Source organism: Scyliorhinus torazame, chromosome 14 (genome assembly GCF_047496885.1).
Source record: "Scyliorhinus torazame isolate Kashiwa2021f chromosome 14, sScyTor2.1, whole genome shotgun sequence".
Taxonomy (NCBI): domain Eukaryota; kingdom Metazoa; phylum Chordata; class Chondrichthyes; order Carcharhiniformes; family Scyliorhinidae; genus Scyliorhinus; species Scyliorhinus torazame.
In genome coordinates this window covers 33,401,063-33,419,086 of record NC_092720.1, presented here as the reverse complement: position 1 = coordinate 33,419,086, position 18,024 = coordinate 33,401,063, and the positions used below count along the sequence as shown (strand labels likewise).

Below are 18,024 nucleotides of genomic sequence, written 5' to 3'. Positions count from 1 at the left end.
AATGCTGGGGTCTGGTCCGGTATCCTAACCAATGCTGGGGTCTGGTCCGGTATCCTAACCAATGCTGGTGTCTGGTCCGGGATCCTAACCAATGCTGGGTCTGGTCCGAGATCCTAACCAATGCTGGGGTCTGGTCCGAGATCCTAACCAATGCTGGGTCTGGTCCGGGATCCTAACCAATGCTGGGGTCTGGTCCGGGATCCTAACCAATGCTGGGTCTGGTCCGGGATCCTAACCAATGCTGGGGTCTGGTCCGGGATCCTAACCAATGCTGGGGTCTGGTCCGGGATCCTAACCAATGCTGGGGTCTGGTCCAGTATCCTAACCAATGCTGGTGTCTGGTCCGGGATCCTAACCAATGCTGGGGTCTGGTCCGGGATCCTAACCAATGCTGGGGTCTGGTCCAGTATCCTAACCAATGCTGGTGTCTGGTCCGGTATCCTAACCAATGCTGGGGTCTGGTCCGGGATCCTAACCAATGCTGGGGTCTGGTCCAGTATCCTAACCAATGCTGGTGTCTGGTCCGGGATCCTAACCAATGCTGGGTCTGGTCCGGGATCCTAACCAATGCTGGGGTCTGGTCCGGGATCCTGACAGCACATTTGAAAAAAAGATACCATAGCTGCTGGGAGGTCATTTCACTGGAAGCAACTTGGCTGAATCTGGAATGAGGGACAGAAGGGCATTAAATAAAAACTTCAATAAAGATATCCACTCTTTGAAACTGCTGCAGAATAAACTTCAGATTTATAACAGAAAGCATGTTTGGGAGCTGGCGGTCTGGTGGTTATGTCACTCGACTAGTAAACCAGAAGCTCAGGTTAATGCCCTGAGGAGAGGGGTTTGAATCCCACCACAGCAGAGTAGCTGGTGGAATTCAAATTCAATCATCAAGCTACTTCTCCTAGGCATTTTTTCTTTTAAGGATGCAGGCCGTTTACTGCTCATCCCTAACTGCCCTTGAGAAAATGGTGGTGAGCTGCCTTCTTGAACTACTGCAGTCACTCTGGTGTAGGTACACCTATAGTGATGTTAGGAAGGGGTTTAGCCCAAGTTACAGTAGTCCAAGTTGTTATATTTCCAAGTCAGGATGGTGACTGACTTGGAGGAGAACTTCCAGATGGCGGTGTTCCCATATGTCTGCTGTCCCTGTCCTTCTACATGGTAGCAGTCATGGGTTTGGAAGGTGCTGCCTCAGGAGATTGGTCAGTTCCTGCAGTGTATCTTGTAGATTGTATACACTGCTGCTCCAGTGGGTCGGTGGTGGAGGGAGTGAATGTTTGTGGAAGGTATGCCAATCAAACGGGCTGCTTTGTCCTGGATGGTGTGGAGCTTCTTCAGTGCTGCTGGAGCTGCACTCATCCAGGCAAGTGGAGGGCATTCCATCACATTCCTGAAAATGGCTCGTCTGTGGTGGAGGGGCTTTGGGGAGACAGGAGGTGAGTTACTTGAAATAGGAATCATAATTTTTTTTTTTTTTTAAAATATATTTATTAAAGTTTTTTAGCAACACAATTCCCCCCCCCCCCCCGGTAACAAAATAACACAAAATCGCACTGAGCAAGATATATACATGGCAAAATGGTATATTTACATAGCTTTATACACTGGCTCTCGCCCGCACGTGCCAGTTTCCCCCACCCTCCATGTTATCTCCTGCTCATCCATCCCCTCAAACAATCTCTTGGTCCCCCCCACCCCCCGGGTTGCTGCTGCTGACCGACCTTCCTCTAACGCTCCGCGAGGTAGTCTAGGAACGGCTGCCACCGCCTGTAGAACCCCTACGCAGACCCTCTCAAGGCAAACTTAATCCTCTCCAGCTTTATGAACCCAGCCATGTCGTTTATCCAGGCCTCCACGCTGGGGGGCTTCGCCTCCTTCCACAATAGCAAGATCCTTCGCCGGGCTACTAGGGACACAAAGGCCAGAATTCCGGCCTCTTTCGCCTCCTGCACTCCCGGTTCGTCCACTACTCTGAATATTGCTAGCCCCCAGCTTGGCTTGACCCAGAACTTTCACCACCTGAGATATTGCTCCCGCCACTCCTCTCCAGAACCCCTCCAGTGCCGGGCATGACCAAAACATGTGGACATGGTTCGCCGGACTCCCTGAACACCTTCCACATCTGTCCTCTACTCCAAAGAAGGTCCTCAACCTCGCCCCCGTCAAGTGCGCTCTGTGAACCACCTTAAATTATATCAGGCTGAGCCTGGCACATGAGGAGGAGGAATTAACCCTACCCAGGGCATCAGCCCATCAAACCTTCCTCGATCTCCTCCCCCAGCTCCTCCTCCCATTTACCCTTCAACTCTTCTGCTAGAGCTTCCCCCTCTTCTTTTATCTCTTGGTGTATTGCCGAAACCTTGCCCTCCCCGACCCATACACCCGAGATCACCCTGTCTTAAATTTCTTGTGCCGGGAGCAACGGGAATTCCCTGACCTGTCGCCTCACAAAAGCCCTCACCTGCATATATCTAAATGCATTTCCCGGGGGTAACTCAAACTTCTCCTCCAGTGCCCCTAGGCTCGCAAATGTCCCGTCAATGAACAGGTCCCCCATTCTTCTAATCCCCGCCCGATGCCAGCCCTGGAACCCCCGTCCATCTTCCCCAGGACAAACCGGTGGTTACCCCTGATCAGGGACCACACCGAGGCTCCCACTGCACCCCTGTGCCGTCTCCACTGGCCCCAGATCCTTAACGTTGCCGCCACCACCGGGCTCGTGGTATACTTTGATGGCGAGAACGGCAGCGGTGCCGTCACCAACGCCCCCAAGCTCATTCCTTTACAGGACGCCATCCCCATCCTCTTCCATGCCGCCCCCTCTCCCTCCATAACCCACTTGCGGATCATCGCCACATTTGCTGCCCAGTAGTAGCTCCCTAGGTTTGGCAGCGCCAGCCCTCCTCGGTCCCTACTGCGTTCCAGGAACCCTCTCCTTACCCTCGGGGTCTTTTTCACCCACACAAACCCCATAATACTCCTACCTACTCTCTTGAAAAAGCCCTTGGTGATCACGATGGAAAGGCACTGAAACACAAACAAAAACCTCGGAAGGAGCACCATTTTGACCGACTGCACTCTACCCGCCAACGAGAGCGGCAACATGTCCCATCTTTTGAAGTCCACCTCCATTTGGTCCACCAACCTCGTCAGATTCAATTTGTGTAGGGCCCCCCAGCTCCTGGCTATCTGGATCTCCAGATACCGAAAACTCCCCACCGCCCTCCTCAGCGGTAGGTCCCCTATCCCTCTTTCTTGGTCCCCTGCCTGTAATACAAAAAGCTCACTCTTCCCTACATTGAGCTTATAGCCCGAGAACTCCCCAAACTCCCCGAGAGTCTGCATGACCTCCACCATCCCCTCCATTGGGTCCGCCACGTACAGCAGCAGGTCATCCGCGTATAGCGACACCCGATGCTCTTCTCCCCCGCGGACCACCCCCCTCCATTTATTAGACTCCCTCAGTGATATGGCCAAGGGTTCGATCGCCAATGCAAACAACAGGGGGGACAGGGGGCACCCCTGCCTCGTTCCTCGGTACAGCCGAAAGTACTCCGACCTCCGCCGATTCATCACCACACTCGCCACCGGGGCGCTGTAAAGGAGCTTAACCCAGCTAATTAACCCTCCCCCGAACCCAAACCTACGCAACACCTCCCAGAGGTACTCCCACTCTACTCGGTCAAAGGCCTTTTCCGCGTCCATAGCTGCCACTATCTCCGCCTCTCCCTCCTCCGATGTCATCATTATCACATTTAAGAGCCGCCGCACATTAGTATTTAATTGCCTGCCCTTTACGAATCCCGTCTGGTCCTCATGAATCACCCCCGGGACACAGTCCTCGATCCTCGTGGCCAGCACTTTTGCCAATAACTTAGCGTCCACATCGAGGAGCGAAATTGGCCTGTATGATCCACATTGCAGTGGGTCCTTGTCTCACTTCAGAATCAAGGAAATTGTCGCCTCCGACATTGTCGGGGGCAGGGTCCCCTCCTCTCTTGCCTCGTTAAAGGTCCTCACTAGTAGCGGGGCCAACAGGTCCACGTACTTTCTATAGAACTCCACCGGGAACCCGTCCGGCCCCGGGGCCTTCCCCGCCTGCATACTCCCCAAACCCTTACTCAGCTCCTCCAACCCGATTGGTGCCCCCAAACCAACCGCCTCTTGCTCCTCCACCCTCGGGAACCGCAGTTGGTCTAGGAATCGTCTCATCCCCTCTTCCCCCCCCCCCCCCGGGGGCTGGGATCTGTACAGCTCTTCATAGAAGGTCTTGAATACCTTGTTTATTTTCGTTGCACTCTGAACCGTGGCTCCCCCTCCATCTTTGATTCCCCCTATTTCCCTCGCTGCCGTCCTCTTACGGAGCTGGTGTGCCAGCATCCGACTGGCCTTTTCCCCGTACTCGTAGGTCGCCCCCTGCGCCTTCCTCCACTGTGCCTCCGCCTTCCCCGTGGTCAACAGGTCAAACGCCGTCTGGAGCCGTCGCCTTTCCCCAAGTAATCTTTCCTCCGGGGCCTCTGCGTATCTCCTGTCCACTCGCAAAATCTCCCCCACTAACCTCTCCCTTTCAGTGCCCTCTGTCTTCTCCCTATGAGCCCTGATGGAGATTAGCTCTCCCCTGATCACCGCCTCCCATACCACCCCCACTCACACCTCCCCGTTGTCGTTGGCCTCCAAGTACCTTTCGATACACCCCCTCACCTTCCCACACACCACCTCATCTGCCAGCAGTCCCACGTCCAGCCGCCACAGCGGGCGTTGGTCCCTCTCCTCTCCCAGCCCCATTTCCACCCAGTGCGGGGCATGGTCCGAAACGGCTATGGCCGAATACTCCGTCCCCTCCACACTCGGGATGAGCGCCCTGCCCAGAACAAAGAAATCTATCCGGGAGTAGGCCTTGTGCACGTGGGGAAAGAAAGAAAATTCCCTGGCCTGCGGTCTTGCAAACCTCCATGGGTCCACTCCCCCCATCTGATCCATAAACCCCGAGCACCTTGGCCGCCGCCGGCCTCTTTCCCGTCCTTGATCTGGAGCGGTCCAGTGCTGGATCCAGCACTGTATTGAAGTCCCCTCCCATTACCAGTCCTCCTACCTCCAGGTCCGGAATGCGCCCCAACATGCGCTTCATGAATCCAGTATCATCCCAGTTCGGGGCGTATACATTTACCAACACCACCCACGTCCCTTTCAACCTACCACTCACCATCACATATCTCCCTCCATTATCCACTACGATAGTCTTGGCCTCTAATGACACATGCTTTCCCACCAGAATTGCCACCCCTCTATTTTTCGCGTCCAGTCCCGAGTGAAATACCTGTCCTAGCCATCCCCTTCTTAACCTAACCTGGTCCGCCACCTTCAGGTATGTCTCTTGGAGCATGGCCACGTCCGCCTTCAGTCCCTTCAAGTGCGCGAACACTCGAGCCCTCTTCACCGGCCCATTCAGGCCCCTCACGTTCCACGTTATCAGCTGGATTGGAGGGGCTCTCACACACCCCCCCGACTAGCCATCTCCTTTTCTGGGCCAATCCCGTGTCCGCGTTTCCCTCACCCTCCAGTCCCCCAGCCGGGGGACCTCCGTCCCGACCACCTGTTCTGTGTCCCATTCCCTTTCGGCCAGTGCAGCAGCAACCCTCCCCCCCCCCCCCCCCCCCCCCCCCCCCGCTAGATCCCTGTCTAGCTTTTTTGCTCCCCCCATAATCACTCCCCTAAATCAGCAGACACCTGCTGACCCCGGCTTCCCCCGCCATCCCTTTGACCCCCCCCCGTGTGGGAGTCTCCCCATCAATATACGTTCCTTTGTTCCCCCTCCCGCCTTTCTTCACGCGCGCGGGAAAAGAACTCCGCCCTTTCCAAAGCCTGCCCCGCCCCCTCTGGCACAGCTCCTGTCGCGGCCTTGTCTCTCTCCTCCAGCCCATATAACATTCCCTGCGCGTGATTGACCCCCTATATACAACAACCATCATATTTCAACCCTCAAACACCCCCACCCTCACAAACCCTCAATTAGAGTCCAACTTTTCAGTTAGTATAAAGGTCCACACCTCTTCGGGCGTTTCGAAGTAGTGGTGTTGGCCGTTATATGTGACCCACAGTCGCGCTGGCTGCAACATTCCAAATTTCACTCCTTTCCGATGCAGCACCGCTTTGGCCCGGTTGAAACCCGCTCTCCGCTTAGCGACCTCCGTGCTCCAGTCCGGGTATATTCTGATCTCTGCGTTGTCCCACTTGCTGCTCCGCCCCTTCTTGGCCCATTTAAGGACCCTCTCTCTGTCCGTAAACCGGTGAAATCTCACCACTATCGCCCTTGGCAGCTCATTTGCCTTGGGCTTCCTCGCCAGCACCCGGTGCGCCCCGTCCAGCTCCAGCAACCTCGGGGGGGCCTCCGCGCCCATCAGCGCCCCGATCATTGTGCCCACATATGCCGCGGCGTCGGCCCCCTCCACTCCTTCTGGGAGACCCAGGATACTCAGATTATTTCTCCTCGACCTGTTTTCCAGGTCTTCGAGTCTTCCCGCCCACGTCTTGTGTAGCGCCCCGTGCCGCTCCACTCTCACCGCCAGGCCCAAGAGCTCGTCCTCATTCTCACTCACTTTTTCCTGGATCACCTGGATCTTCACCTCGTGGGCTTTCTGGGTTGCCCCAAGTCCTTCAATTATTGCCAACATAGGCGCTACCATCTCCTTACGCAGCTCCTCGAAGCAGCGCTTGATGAATTCCTGCATCTCCTCTTTAACCCCGGCCGCCGCCATTTTGCTTGTTTTCCCTCTCTTCTCCCGCTGCTCCAATGCCACTTTTTTGGCCATTTCGCTGCGGGTCCGGTCCATACAAGTTAGTAGGGGACCTCTCTCCTCTCTTCCCAAGGGTTGGCTGTAAATAAAGTTCCGTTGAGGCTCTTCTATCGAGCCCGAAAGTCCGTGTTCGCGGGAGCTGCCGAATCGTGCGGCTTAGCTCCGCATATCCGCAACCGGAAGTCCGAATCATAATTTCTGACCTGCTCTTGTAGCCATAATATTTTTATGGCTAGTCCGGCTCAGTTTCTGATCAATGGTAACCTCCAGGATGTTAAAAAGACTGCTGGGAGCAGAGTCAGAGGGATACGCATGCAGCCTGAATTGCCTTGTCCCATTCAGACTTAATCTCGTTAGTGGAAATACATAGGATGGCCCGCTTCAGCCAGGATGATCTACTCAAGATCCAGTATCATTCGGGACAACCTTGTTTTACCAGCCATTAGCCCATCTCAGAGTCTGATGACCTATCTATTTCTCTGTCAATGGAAAGTTAGTTGCATATTAATGGCATAGCTCAGTCGTTTTGTATAAACAGGAGTGGGCAAGTGGCAAGGTAACGATAATAGGTTCAAGTCTGGCCACGTCAGGGGAGAAGCTTTGTTTGAGTGGGTGGGTGGAGCTTAGAGGGGAGAGAAGAGAGAGAGAGAGAGAGAGAGAGAGAGAGCGGAGAGACGAGAGCGAGAGATCGAGAGAGCGAGAGATCGAGAGAGAGAGAGAGAGAGAGAGAGAGAGAATGGGAATGCTGTTTTGAACAGTTACAGGGGAAATCTTTGGGAAATCGACAAAGGGGTCATGAAAGTTGCCACCGAAGCAGGCTTTGGAAAAGGATTCCAATCAAATGTCAGAATAACAGAAGAAAATTGCCTTTGTCTTCCCGTGAAAGTGGCATGAGAGCTGTATGCTCCGTTATAGTGTTACATAATGGGAACTTGTGTGTTAAGGTTAAGAAACCGCATTTAATCTGTTAGTGTTACAGCATGAAATAAAAGCTTATATATTGTTTTCTCTTCTTTTCTTTTAATAAAGTTTGTTTAGAAAATAACCACGCCCAATTTCGTATATTATCACTCCTGAAACAAATCGATCTTTCTACACAGTCTTAAAACTTTAAAACATTACGCATCTGGTTCAGTATTTTAGCCATTGTTGGGCTGACCAAGCATCCGTAATAATTGTCCACGTCTTGCTGTATTTGGACACGGGTTGCTTCAGCATCTGAGGAATCATGAATGGTGCGGAACATTGTGCAATCCATTGAACATCCCCAGTTCCGACCTTACAATGGAAGGCAATTCATTGACAGAACAAGCTGGCTGGGCCTTGAAGCCTACGCTGAGGAACTCTTGCAGTGATGACCTGGAAATAAGATGACTGAACTCCAAGAAGCACAGCCATCTTCCTTTGTGCCAGGTATGACTCCAATCAGCAGAGGGTTTTTCCCCGATTCGCACTGACTCCAATTTTGCTAGGTTTCTTGACGAATTACTTGGGCAAATGCTGCCTTGATGTCAAAGCCAGTCACTCTCAACTCACCCTGGAGTTCAGCTCTTTTGCCCACGTTTGAACCAAGGTTGTAAATAACGTCAAGAGCTGATTGATGCTGGCAGGTCCTAAAATGAGTGTCAGTTTTGCTCAGCAAGTGCCGCTGATGACCCCTTCCTGACTCTACTGATGATCAAGGGTAGACCTATGGTGCAGTAATTGGCTGGGTTAGAATTGTCCCTCTTTTTGTGCACAGGACATACGGGGGAATTTATCATTCCTGAGTCGATAGCAATGTTGTAGCTGTGGTGATTATTAAACTATCACTGATTGTGTAAAAGCCCATCTACTTCACTGATGCCCTTCAGAGAAGGAAATCTGCCATCCTTACCTGGTCTGGCCTACTTGTTTGACTCGAGACCCCCCCCCCCCCAGCTTCGTGGGTCTTAGCTGCTCTCTGAAATGGCAATCAAGGATGGCGAACAAACGTTGGCCTTGCCAACGACACCCATATGCCACGAAAGAACGTAAAGAAATGGTGGCAAAGCATGCGCATATTTTATTCATGTGCCATCCATGCTGGTCATGTGGTGTTACTGACGAATGAAATTCATGCCCCTATGCTATTCACTGTCCAGTGACTATAGGCGCGATCTATCAGCCTCGTCGTGCCCAGCCCCGGGATGCGACAAGGCCGCTAAATCTCGAGAGGCCTATTGCGAGATTTACTGGCTTTGTTGCACCTCACGAGGTCCAACGGGATTTCATGAGGCGTCACCATCTCAATTCCATCCATTGAGGTCAGGATCCAAATTTGCATATTCAAGTGAGTAGTTAATCTCACTTGAATAAGTCTCCGTCGGATCTATCCAGCGACAGGGTTCGAACAACCTCCCCTCGGAGTTGCCAAGCGGGCGCCGTTTAGCATTGGCGCCCACAAATGTGGACCAGGTGAACCGGCACTTTAGGTTCTCTCAGGTCGGGTACCCTGGCACCTCCCATGCCACCACGGCACTTGGCACTACCATCCTGGCATCCTGAGTGCCCCCTGGGCACCCTGGCAGTGCCACCTTGGTGTCTTGGAAATGCGAGAGTGCTCAGGTGGCACTGCCAGGCTGGCAGGGGCACTGCCAGGAATCACACCTGGAGGCGCCCTGTCCTTCGGGTGCGGGGGCTCGACGACACCATAATTGGGGGGATCCAGAGGCCACAGTGGGATGTCAGATATCAATCCCTTCCTGCCCTGGTGGGCGGAGCTGGTTATTGCAGGAAATGGGGCAATCCTCACCGAGGCCCAGAATGAGGCAGAGTCCCATTTAATAGGGTGGTCGTTCTCGGCACTGCGAGGCCGGGAAACACCTGGCTAAATGCTCCCGACACGGGTCTCAGTTTCATTCCATTAAATCGTGTCCCATCGCTCTGAGAAAGTGGAGGCCCTAGCTCGGCAGAGTCGTTTTGGGCTATGGTGGCTCCCAAATTAACACCTGAGAATAGCAAATAAGAATCAAGGCCAGACATCCTAAATTCAACACTTGGAGCCATGATAGGTCTGCAGCAATCCAGCTCTTTTAATAACTAACCTGGGAGTCTGGCACATCAACATGATTTGGAAAAGTACACTGATCATTGAGGATCATTGAATTCTTTCCGTTTAACTGTTACTCTGATAGCCACTGTCCCGCCCCATATCTACTGTGCCCCAACATACCCTTACCAGTGAGTCAGAAGAGGCACCAGTGGGACATTTTCTGTTCCCAATCTCAGCCATCATTATGTGCTTTGAGTGAATCTGCCCATGCAGTGACAATGAGCGCACTTGGTGTCGTGGTAGTGTCACGTTGTGGGTTCAGGCTGAATAACAGGTTGGGTGCGGAATTGATTACCTCCGAGAATCATTACAGTTGCCAAGTAGAAGGACCCTGTCATGTCCTTTTCAGCTGGATATCAATTCCCCGCCGAGAATGTGACGACGCGGGGCTTTTCACAGTAACTTCATTTGAAGCCTACTTGTGACAATCAGCTTTTTTCATTTTCATTTCAGTTCATTTCAAGATGCAGGCATAAGTCTCAGTCTGCACGGTCAGCTCAGCCTTTGTTACGAGGCACATTTATCTGGCTAATTCTTTTATTGGAATCATTTTCCCAAACAACAGACTTGAATAAGAAATCAACAATCCCTCAGGAGTTTCCATCTGTCCCATTTTCTAGAATTGCAATCCTCGACTAACTCAAGCAGGAAGCACAGGTTGCATTTCCCGGGACTGAAATCCCTTCCCCAAGGGAGCACAAAATGAAAATGGAAAAAAAAAAGTCAGAGAAAAAAAAAAAGAGGAGCTTGTGGCAACAGACTCTTGATTTTTGTAATGCTGCTCGAGTTTAAAATCACTTCTACAAAGTGGCATTTCACATAAAGCCAAACAATTTGTCCCTGATATTGACAGGGTTGAGTTTCCTAGACAGGAGTGTGCAGTTTTGGGACAGGAAACCTGGATTTGGGTTCCCACACATGCTGTGGACTTTTAACTTCTGGGAATGGGAACGCTGCTTAGGCTTTGCTGCGTGTCTATTAAATCTCAAAGGAGCAGGGCTAAATCGCTGGCTTTGAAAGCAGACCAAGGCAGGCCAGCAGCATGGTTCAATTCCCGTACCAGCCTCCCCGAACAGGCGCCGGAATGTGGCGCCTAGGGGCTTTTCACAGTAACTTCATTGAAGCCTACTTGTGACAATAAGCAATTTTCATTTCATAGAGGTCAGTTGGGTTCAAGTTCAGGGTTCTTACAAATGCCAACGTCGGATTCTTCCTGCATTCTCTTTTTAAAAAATTTTTTTTTAATTCTACATTTTCCTTCAAAAATTTGCACCCCACCCACAAACAGTAAATGGTAACAAATACAAAATCAATCCCCTTAACAATACCAATGATCCCATCCTCCCACCACCCCAAACAACGGCCCACCTGCCAATATATGCATCCAATAAACCAAACCCTCCCACGGTGGAAAGAAAAAACAAAGGAGTAAAAGAAAAAGGAGTCCGGGACCGCCCATGGTCACCATTGACCTATAGAGTCCACTCCCCCCTCCCTCCCTACACTCAACACCATCCAGCCTCTGAAAGAGTTCCGTACATGATACCCAAGAGTTGTACACCACCCCCCCCCACCCAAAGTCTCCAGCTCCTCCCGTCCACTGCCTCTTGTAAAACTCCACCTCCCAACCTCTGTTCCTTCCCCCTAACTTTCCACCCCGGCTAGACCACTCGGACCCTGTTCTGCCAGGCTCCGATGGCCGCAGCCCCTCCCCCCACCTCACTCCCGTTCACTGGCCGGCTTAAACCAACCAGCGTGGAGGCCCCCGCCCGGGTCCCTTTCCCCCTTGCCCGGCCCTAGGAAAGCCCAGAGAAGCCCTTTTAGCACACACACCCCGCCTATCCACCTACACCCCAAAGAGCCCCCATTTCGAGTGAAAGTCCCATCCCTTTCCTTGTCCAAATATAGACAACATTGGCTCCTTTAGCCCCGACACCCACATGCAGTGAAACAAAAAAGAAGAAAATACAGTCATGAGGTTACATTGGCACATGGCCATTTCTCAATTTGTCAATTCTGCCACAGTCCTTCTGCCTTTGCAAACTCCTCCGCTGCTTCCGCCGTTCCAAAATAAAAGTCCCTGAGCTTATAAGTCACCCTCAGCTTCGCTGGATATACAATGCTGCACTGCACCTTGCTAATGTACAGTGCCCTCTTCACCCGGTTGAAGGCAGCCCGCCTCCTCGCCAGCTCCACCGTAAAGTCCTGGTATACACATATACCAGCTCCAGCCCACTGCACCACCCGCTTCTGCTTGGCCCAGCTCAGGACCTTCTCCTTCACACTGTACCTACGGAAGGACAGAGTCACTGCCTTTGGCGGCTCACTCGCCTTTGGTACAGGCCTCCACGACCGATGAGCCCGATCCAGTTCATATTGGGAGGGATCCTCCCCCTCCCCCAATAGTTTTGCCAGCATCGCGGCAAAATACTCAGTCGGCTTTGGTCCTTCAACTCCTTCGGGCAGCCCCACAATCCTCAAATTCTGTCGCCTGGATCTGTTTTCCAGGTCTTCCATTTTTCCTCGCAGATCCTTGTTAATGTCCATCACTTTCCGCATTTCCTTACCCATCGAGGCAAGTTGATCACCGTGCTGCAATAAAGTCTCCTCCACTTCCTTCAGCGCCTCCCCTTGCTCTCGCACCTCCGCCACTGCGCTCGCCACCGCCGTCATCACCGGGGAAATCGCCTCCTCCACCAGCACATTCAAAACCTCCCTCATCTCCTTCCTCACCGTCTCCATGCATTTTGCAAACTGCCTTTCGAATTCAGCAGCCATCACCTTAGTTATTTCTTCAGCCGTAAGCAATGCGGCCTCCCCGGTGCTCCAGCCTCCATTTTCTTTACTGACCCCGCGGTGACCTTTCCACTCCCCAACGGACTTTCAGGCGCTTTTTTCACGGCCGTTATTTTGCTGGTCTTCGACATTCCCCTCCTCTGTGCTGTCTCCCGACTTTTACTGCCTTCGCTGGCCCTAGGACCGGGCGTTAACTCCCGACAATGCCATTCCCGAACGGGAGCCCTCCAACGCGCAGCTGCCTCCCGCCCGCCGTCACCGGAAGTCTGTTCCTGCATTCTCACAGCGATATGAACACCTCATTCAAAAATCAAAAGGGACTTTCCCCAGCATCCTCAGCAGATAAGATTTCCATTCTACGTAAAGTTGAACAAACAGAGATTGTTAAGCAAATGCAATTTGCTCTTCTACCAATTGCATTGGCACTCTTAGATCTCTCTACTGAAAGGAATGGTGAAAATCTACATTTGTGTATCCGTCAAAAGTGCTGAAGCTCACTGCTAGCAGGTGGGCACGCACGCACGCATACCTTTCTCCTTCCAATATGTTACCTTTCTTTTAACTTACTTTCCATTTTTTTAATATTATCAATAACAATTGTCATTTTTATTATCATTCAATAAAATTGTTGTTTTAATAATAATACTAATCTTTATTGTCACAAGTCGGCTTACAATAACACTGCAATGAAGTTACTGTGAAAAGCCCCTAGTCACCATATTCCGGCGCCTGTTCGGGTACACAGAGAGAGAATTCAGAATGTCCAAATTATGTAACAGCATGTGTTTCAGGACTTGTGGGAGGAAACCGGAGCCCTCAGAGGAAACCCACGCAGACAATGGGGAGAATGTGCAGACTCCGCACAGACAGTGACCCAAGTCGGGAATCAAACCTGGGACCCTGGAGCTGTGAAGCAACAGTGATAACCACTGTGCTATCGTGTTGCCCCACATTACTTGTCAAGAGTCACTCATTCCTGTTACACCGACAGTGCGGCTCCGAGTCCCCAAGTGAAACTCTGAAAGCGACTCTCACGCCCCTTCCTACACTAGACAAAATAGAGTAAAAACAAACAGCCTAAAGAAAGAGAAAACAAGAGACACAACTGTAGACTTCCAGCTGAAACTATAACTATTCAAGGTGGCTAACTGCTCCCTCTGCAAGGTGACTAGTTAATATAATGGGGAGAATATTACATAACCATCTGCTGGAGGGAATATTATTTATGGTGATCGAAAGCACAGAAAGATATCGATGTCTAGAATTTCGCATTTAGAAGCAATAGCCCTTTTATTGAAGCACAGCTTTAGGTTCAGGTATGATGGTGGGTGGAGTGAGTGGGGTGGGGGGGGGGGGGTGGGGGCGGGTGGAAGAGGGTCACAGCAGCGAGTATAAATCCCAGCCCACCGAAGTGCAGCATCTCGTTCCCAACGCACCCTGAGTGACATCAGCCAATGAGAAAAAGCAGATTTGATTTGCCCCCATCCCCCCTCTGTGCTTACTAAGTCAGGACGATGGCGACTGCATCATTCAGAACGCTCTCCCCGAACAGCAGCGTGTAGAGTTGTGTGTCCACGTCAAGCTCATGGAAGATGGCCAGCACCGTCACTGTGTGTGTGGAAAAACAATGGAGCAAACCTTAATCAAACATTAGTAGGAGGCTGCGCCGTCCAACATTAACTAAAGACCAGGCCTGAAGCCCCAGTTAACTGTAGCTGTCTGGGGATGACTGAGGCATCTTGGGGTGAAGAAATTTGAAGTCAAGAGGTAAAAGGGAGGGAGGATCAGAAAACAATTATAATTACCAGGGAAATGGCACAAAGAAAATCATTAGAATTAAAAACGGACAAGTCGCCAGGTCCTGACGGACTTCATCTCCGGGTATTAAAAGGATTCGCTCAGATAGTTGACGCATTGGTTTTAATTTTCTAAGATTCGGAAATGATCCCATCATTCAAGGAAAGAGGGAGACAGAAAGCAGGGATGTACATGCAAATTAGTCTAACTTATTTCAAAAAGAAAATACTAGGACTTGCGCTTGTGACCATGGAGTGATTGGTCACATAAAGGTCTGTTCCTGTTCAAAGTCACAGAAAAAGGCTTTTTCCCCAGATCCGGGTGGAATTTTGATGAAAAGGCGTAGGTGAATGCTGGAGGAGTAGTTTACCCCTGGAATGGTATGGCTTCTGATCACCAGACCCGGCAGAAAACAGTGAGAGGTTTGGCTGGAAAGTTGAAACAGTCTTGTGCTTCACAGACAATCTCTTCCAGCATGCAGGCAGGGGAGGGGGAAGCTGTAAGGCCCCAGATACCCCTAAAGCTTTCTATAGATATGTCAGGAATAAAAGAATGACTAGGGTAAGAGTAGGGCCAGTCAAGAACAGTAACGGGAAGCTGTGCGTGGAGTCCGAGGAGATAGGAGAGGTGCTAAATGAATATTTTTTGTCAGTATTCACACAGGAGAAAGATAATGTTGTCAAGGAGAATACGGAGATTCAGGCTACTAGACTAGAAGGGCTCGAGGTTCATAAGGAGGAGTTGTTAGCAATTCTGGAAAGTGTGAAAATAGATAAGTCCCCTGGGCCGGATGGGATTTATCCTAGGATTCTCTGGGAAGCTAGGGAGGAGATTGCTGAGCCTTTGGCTTGATCTTTAAGTCATCTTTGTCTACAGGAATAGTGCCAGAAGACTGGAGCATAGCAAATGTTGTCCCCTTGTTCAAGAAGGGAAGTAGAGACAACCCCGGTAACTATAGACCAATGAGCCTTACTTCTGTTGTCGGCAAAATCTTGGAAAGGTTTATAAGAGATAGGATATATAATCATCTGGAAAGGAATAATTTGATTAGAGATAGTCAACACGGTTTTGTGAAGGGTAGGTTGTGCCTCACAAACATTATTGAGTTCTTTGAGAAGGTGACCAAACAGGTGGATGAGGGTAAAGCAGTTGATGTGGTGTATATGGATTTCAGTAAAGCGTTTGATAAGGCTCCCCATGGTAGGCTACTGCAGAAAATACGGAGGCATGGGATTCAGGGTGATTTAGCAGTTTGGATCAGAAATTGGCTAGCTGGAAGAAGACAAAGGGTGGTGGTTGATGGGAAATGTTCAGACTGGAGTCCAGTTACTAGTGGTGTACCACAAGGATCTGTTTTGGGGTCACTGCTGTTTGTAATTTTTATAAATGACCTGGAGGAGGGCGTAGAAGGATGGGTGAGTAAATTTGCAGATGACACTAAAGCCGGTGGAGTTGTGGACAGTGCGGAAGGATGTTACAAGTTACAGAGGGACATAGATAAGCTGCAGCGCTGGGTTGAGAGGTGGCAAATGGAGTTTAATGCAGAAAAGTGTGAGGTGATTCATTTTGGAAGGAATAACAGGAAGACAGAGAGTACTGGGCTAATGGTAAGATTCTTGGCAGTGTGGATGAGCAGAGAGATCTCGGTGTCCATGTACATAGATCCCTGAAAGTTGCCACCCAGGTTGAGAGGGTTGTTAAGAAGGCGTACGGTGTGTTAGCTTTTATTGGCAGAGGGATTGAGTTTCGGAGCCATGAGGTCATGTTGCAGCTGTACAAAACTCTGGTGCGGCCGCATTTGGGAGTATTGAGTGCAATTCTGGTCGCCGCATTATCGGAAGGATGTGGAAGCATTGGAAAGGGTACATAGGAGATTTACCAGAATGTTGCCTGGTATGGAGGGAAGATCTTATGAGGAAAGGCTGAAGAACTTGAGGCTGTTTTCATTAGAGAGAAGAAGGTTAAGAGGTGATTTAATTGAGGCATACAAGATGATCAGAGGATTGGATAGGTTGGACAGTGAGAGCCTTTTTCCTCGGATGTTGATGTCTAACACGAGGGGACATAGCTGTAAATTGCGGGGAGATAGATATAGGACAGACGTCAGAGGTAGGTTCTTTACTCAGAGAGTAGTAAGGGCGTGGAATGCCCTGCCTGCAACAGTAGTGGACTCGCCAACACTAAGGGCATTCAAATGGTCATTGGATAGACATATGGACAATAAGGGAATAGTGTAGATGGGCTTTAGAGTGGTTTCACAGGTCGGCGCAACATCGAGGGCCGAAGGGCCTGTCCTGCGCTGTAATGTTCTATGTTCTAGATACAGGAGCTGATGACTTTTATCAAGGAGGAATTCCATAAGCAGAGGAAAGAAATGTGTGAGGATCATGCAAAGGCCATTGCAGAAGCTGTGGCACCCCTGAAGAGTACATTGGAGCAGATGGAGAGATGTCTGGAGGTGCAGGGGTCGCAGATTCGGGAAATCGAAGGTGTGATCTCGGACCACAGCGATCGTGTGGTGGCTCTGGAGGCGGAGGTGGGGCTCCTAGGAGACCTGTGTAAAACGCTGAGGGCAAAGGTTGAGGAGCAGGGGAATACCACGAGAAGATAGAACCTGCGGATAGTGGGCCTGCCTGAAGGAGTGGAAGGTGCGAGTGCCACGAGGTACGTCTCAAGGATGCTGGCGGGACTGGTGGCAGAAGGGGTGCTGGATAAGGCACCTGAAGTGGACCGTGCGCATAGGTCTCTGAGGCAAAAGCCTAGGGAGCCGCTGAGGGCGATGATCGTGAGACTCCATAAATTTGTGGAGAGGGATAAAATTCTACGGTGGGCCAGGGAGAAGCGTAGCTGCGACTGGGAGAGAAATAACGTCTGGATTTATCAGGACATCGGAGCAGAGTTGGCAAGACGGCGGGCAGGTTTCAACAAGGCCAAGGCGGTGCTGTACCGGCGGCAGATCAGATTTGGGGTGCTCTACCCGGCGAAATTATGGGTGACTTTCGGAAGCCGGGAGTATTATTTTGAGACCCCAGAAGCGGCCAAAGACTTCATTAAGGAGCATAAACTGGGAGAGAACTGAGTGGACAATGCTTGGGAGGGTGCTGGCACTATGCAATGGTCGGGAGCATGTTTGAAGTGGGTGTAGGGATTGGGGGATTTTCACCTTTTTGGGGGGGGGGGGGGGGGGCGGGAGGGTTCAGTTCAATGTTGAGATTGTAAGGAGTTGTTTGGGTGAAAGGTTTATGTGGGGATGGATGTTCCCATCCCCCCTCCTGTTTTATGGGACCGTTTGTGTTTAACATCTATTCTTTGCTTTTGGAGAAGGCTACCTGGAGTTCAGGAGAAGTCCTTGTTTGGGTGGGGGAGATAAGGCCAGCAGGTGGCCTTTGAGCTGAGGAGTGGGGGGAGGGGGAGGTCATTAGGACGTGCCTTTAGGCAGGGACAGCCGAGCTAGCAGGTTATGCTGGTGAACGGAAGTGAGATGGTGGGGAAGAAGGCCAAAAGGGGTGGCTGGGGGGGAGGGGGAAAAGGGGAAATGGGGGGGGGGGGGGGAAGAAGGGG

At 51.1% G+C, this 18,024-nt stretch overlaps 1 protein-coding gene across 2 annotated transcripts in view; it reads right to left on the bottom strand.

The window, feature by feature from the left end:
- LOC140389619 (sodium/hydrogen exchanger 9-like) overlaps positions 1 to 18,024 on the bottom strand; it is a 570,848-nt gene that overhangs the window by 416,228 nt on the left and 136,596 nt on the right. For both annotated transcript variants that reach the window (XM_072473892.1, XM_072473893.1), the window contains exon 6: positions 14,169 to 14,274. In XM_072473892.1, the coding sequence (XP_072329993.1) occupies positions 14,169 to 14,274 (106 nt within the window). The remainder of the gene's footprint in view (positions 1 to 14,168; positions 14,275 to 18,024) is intronic.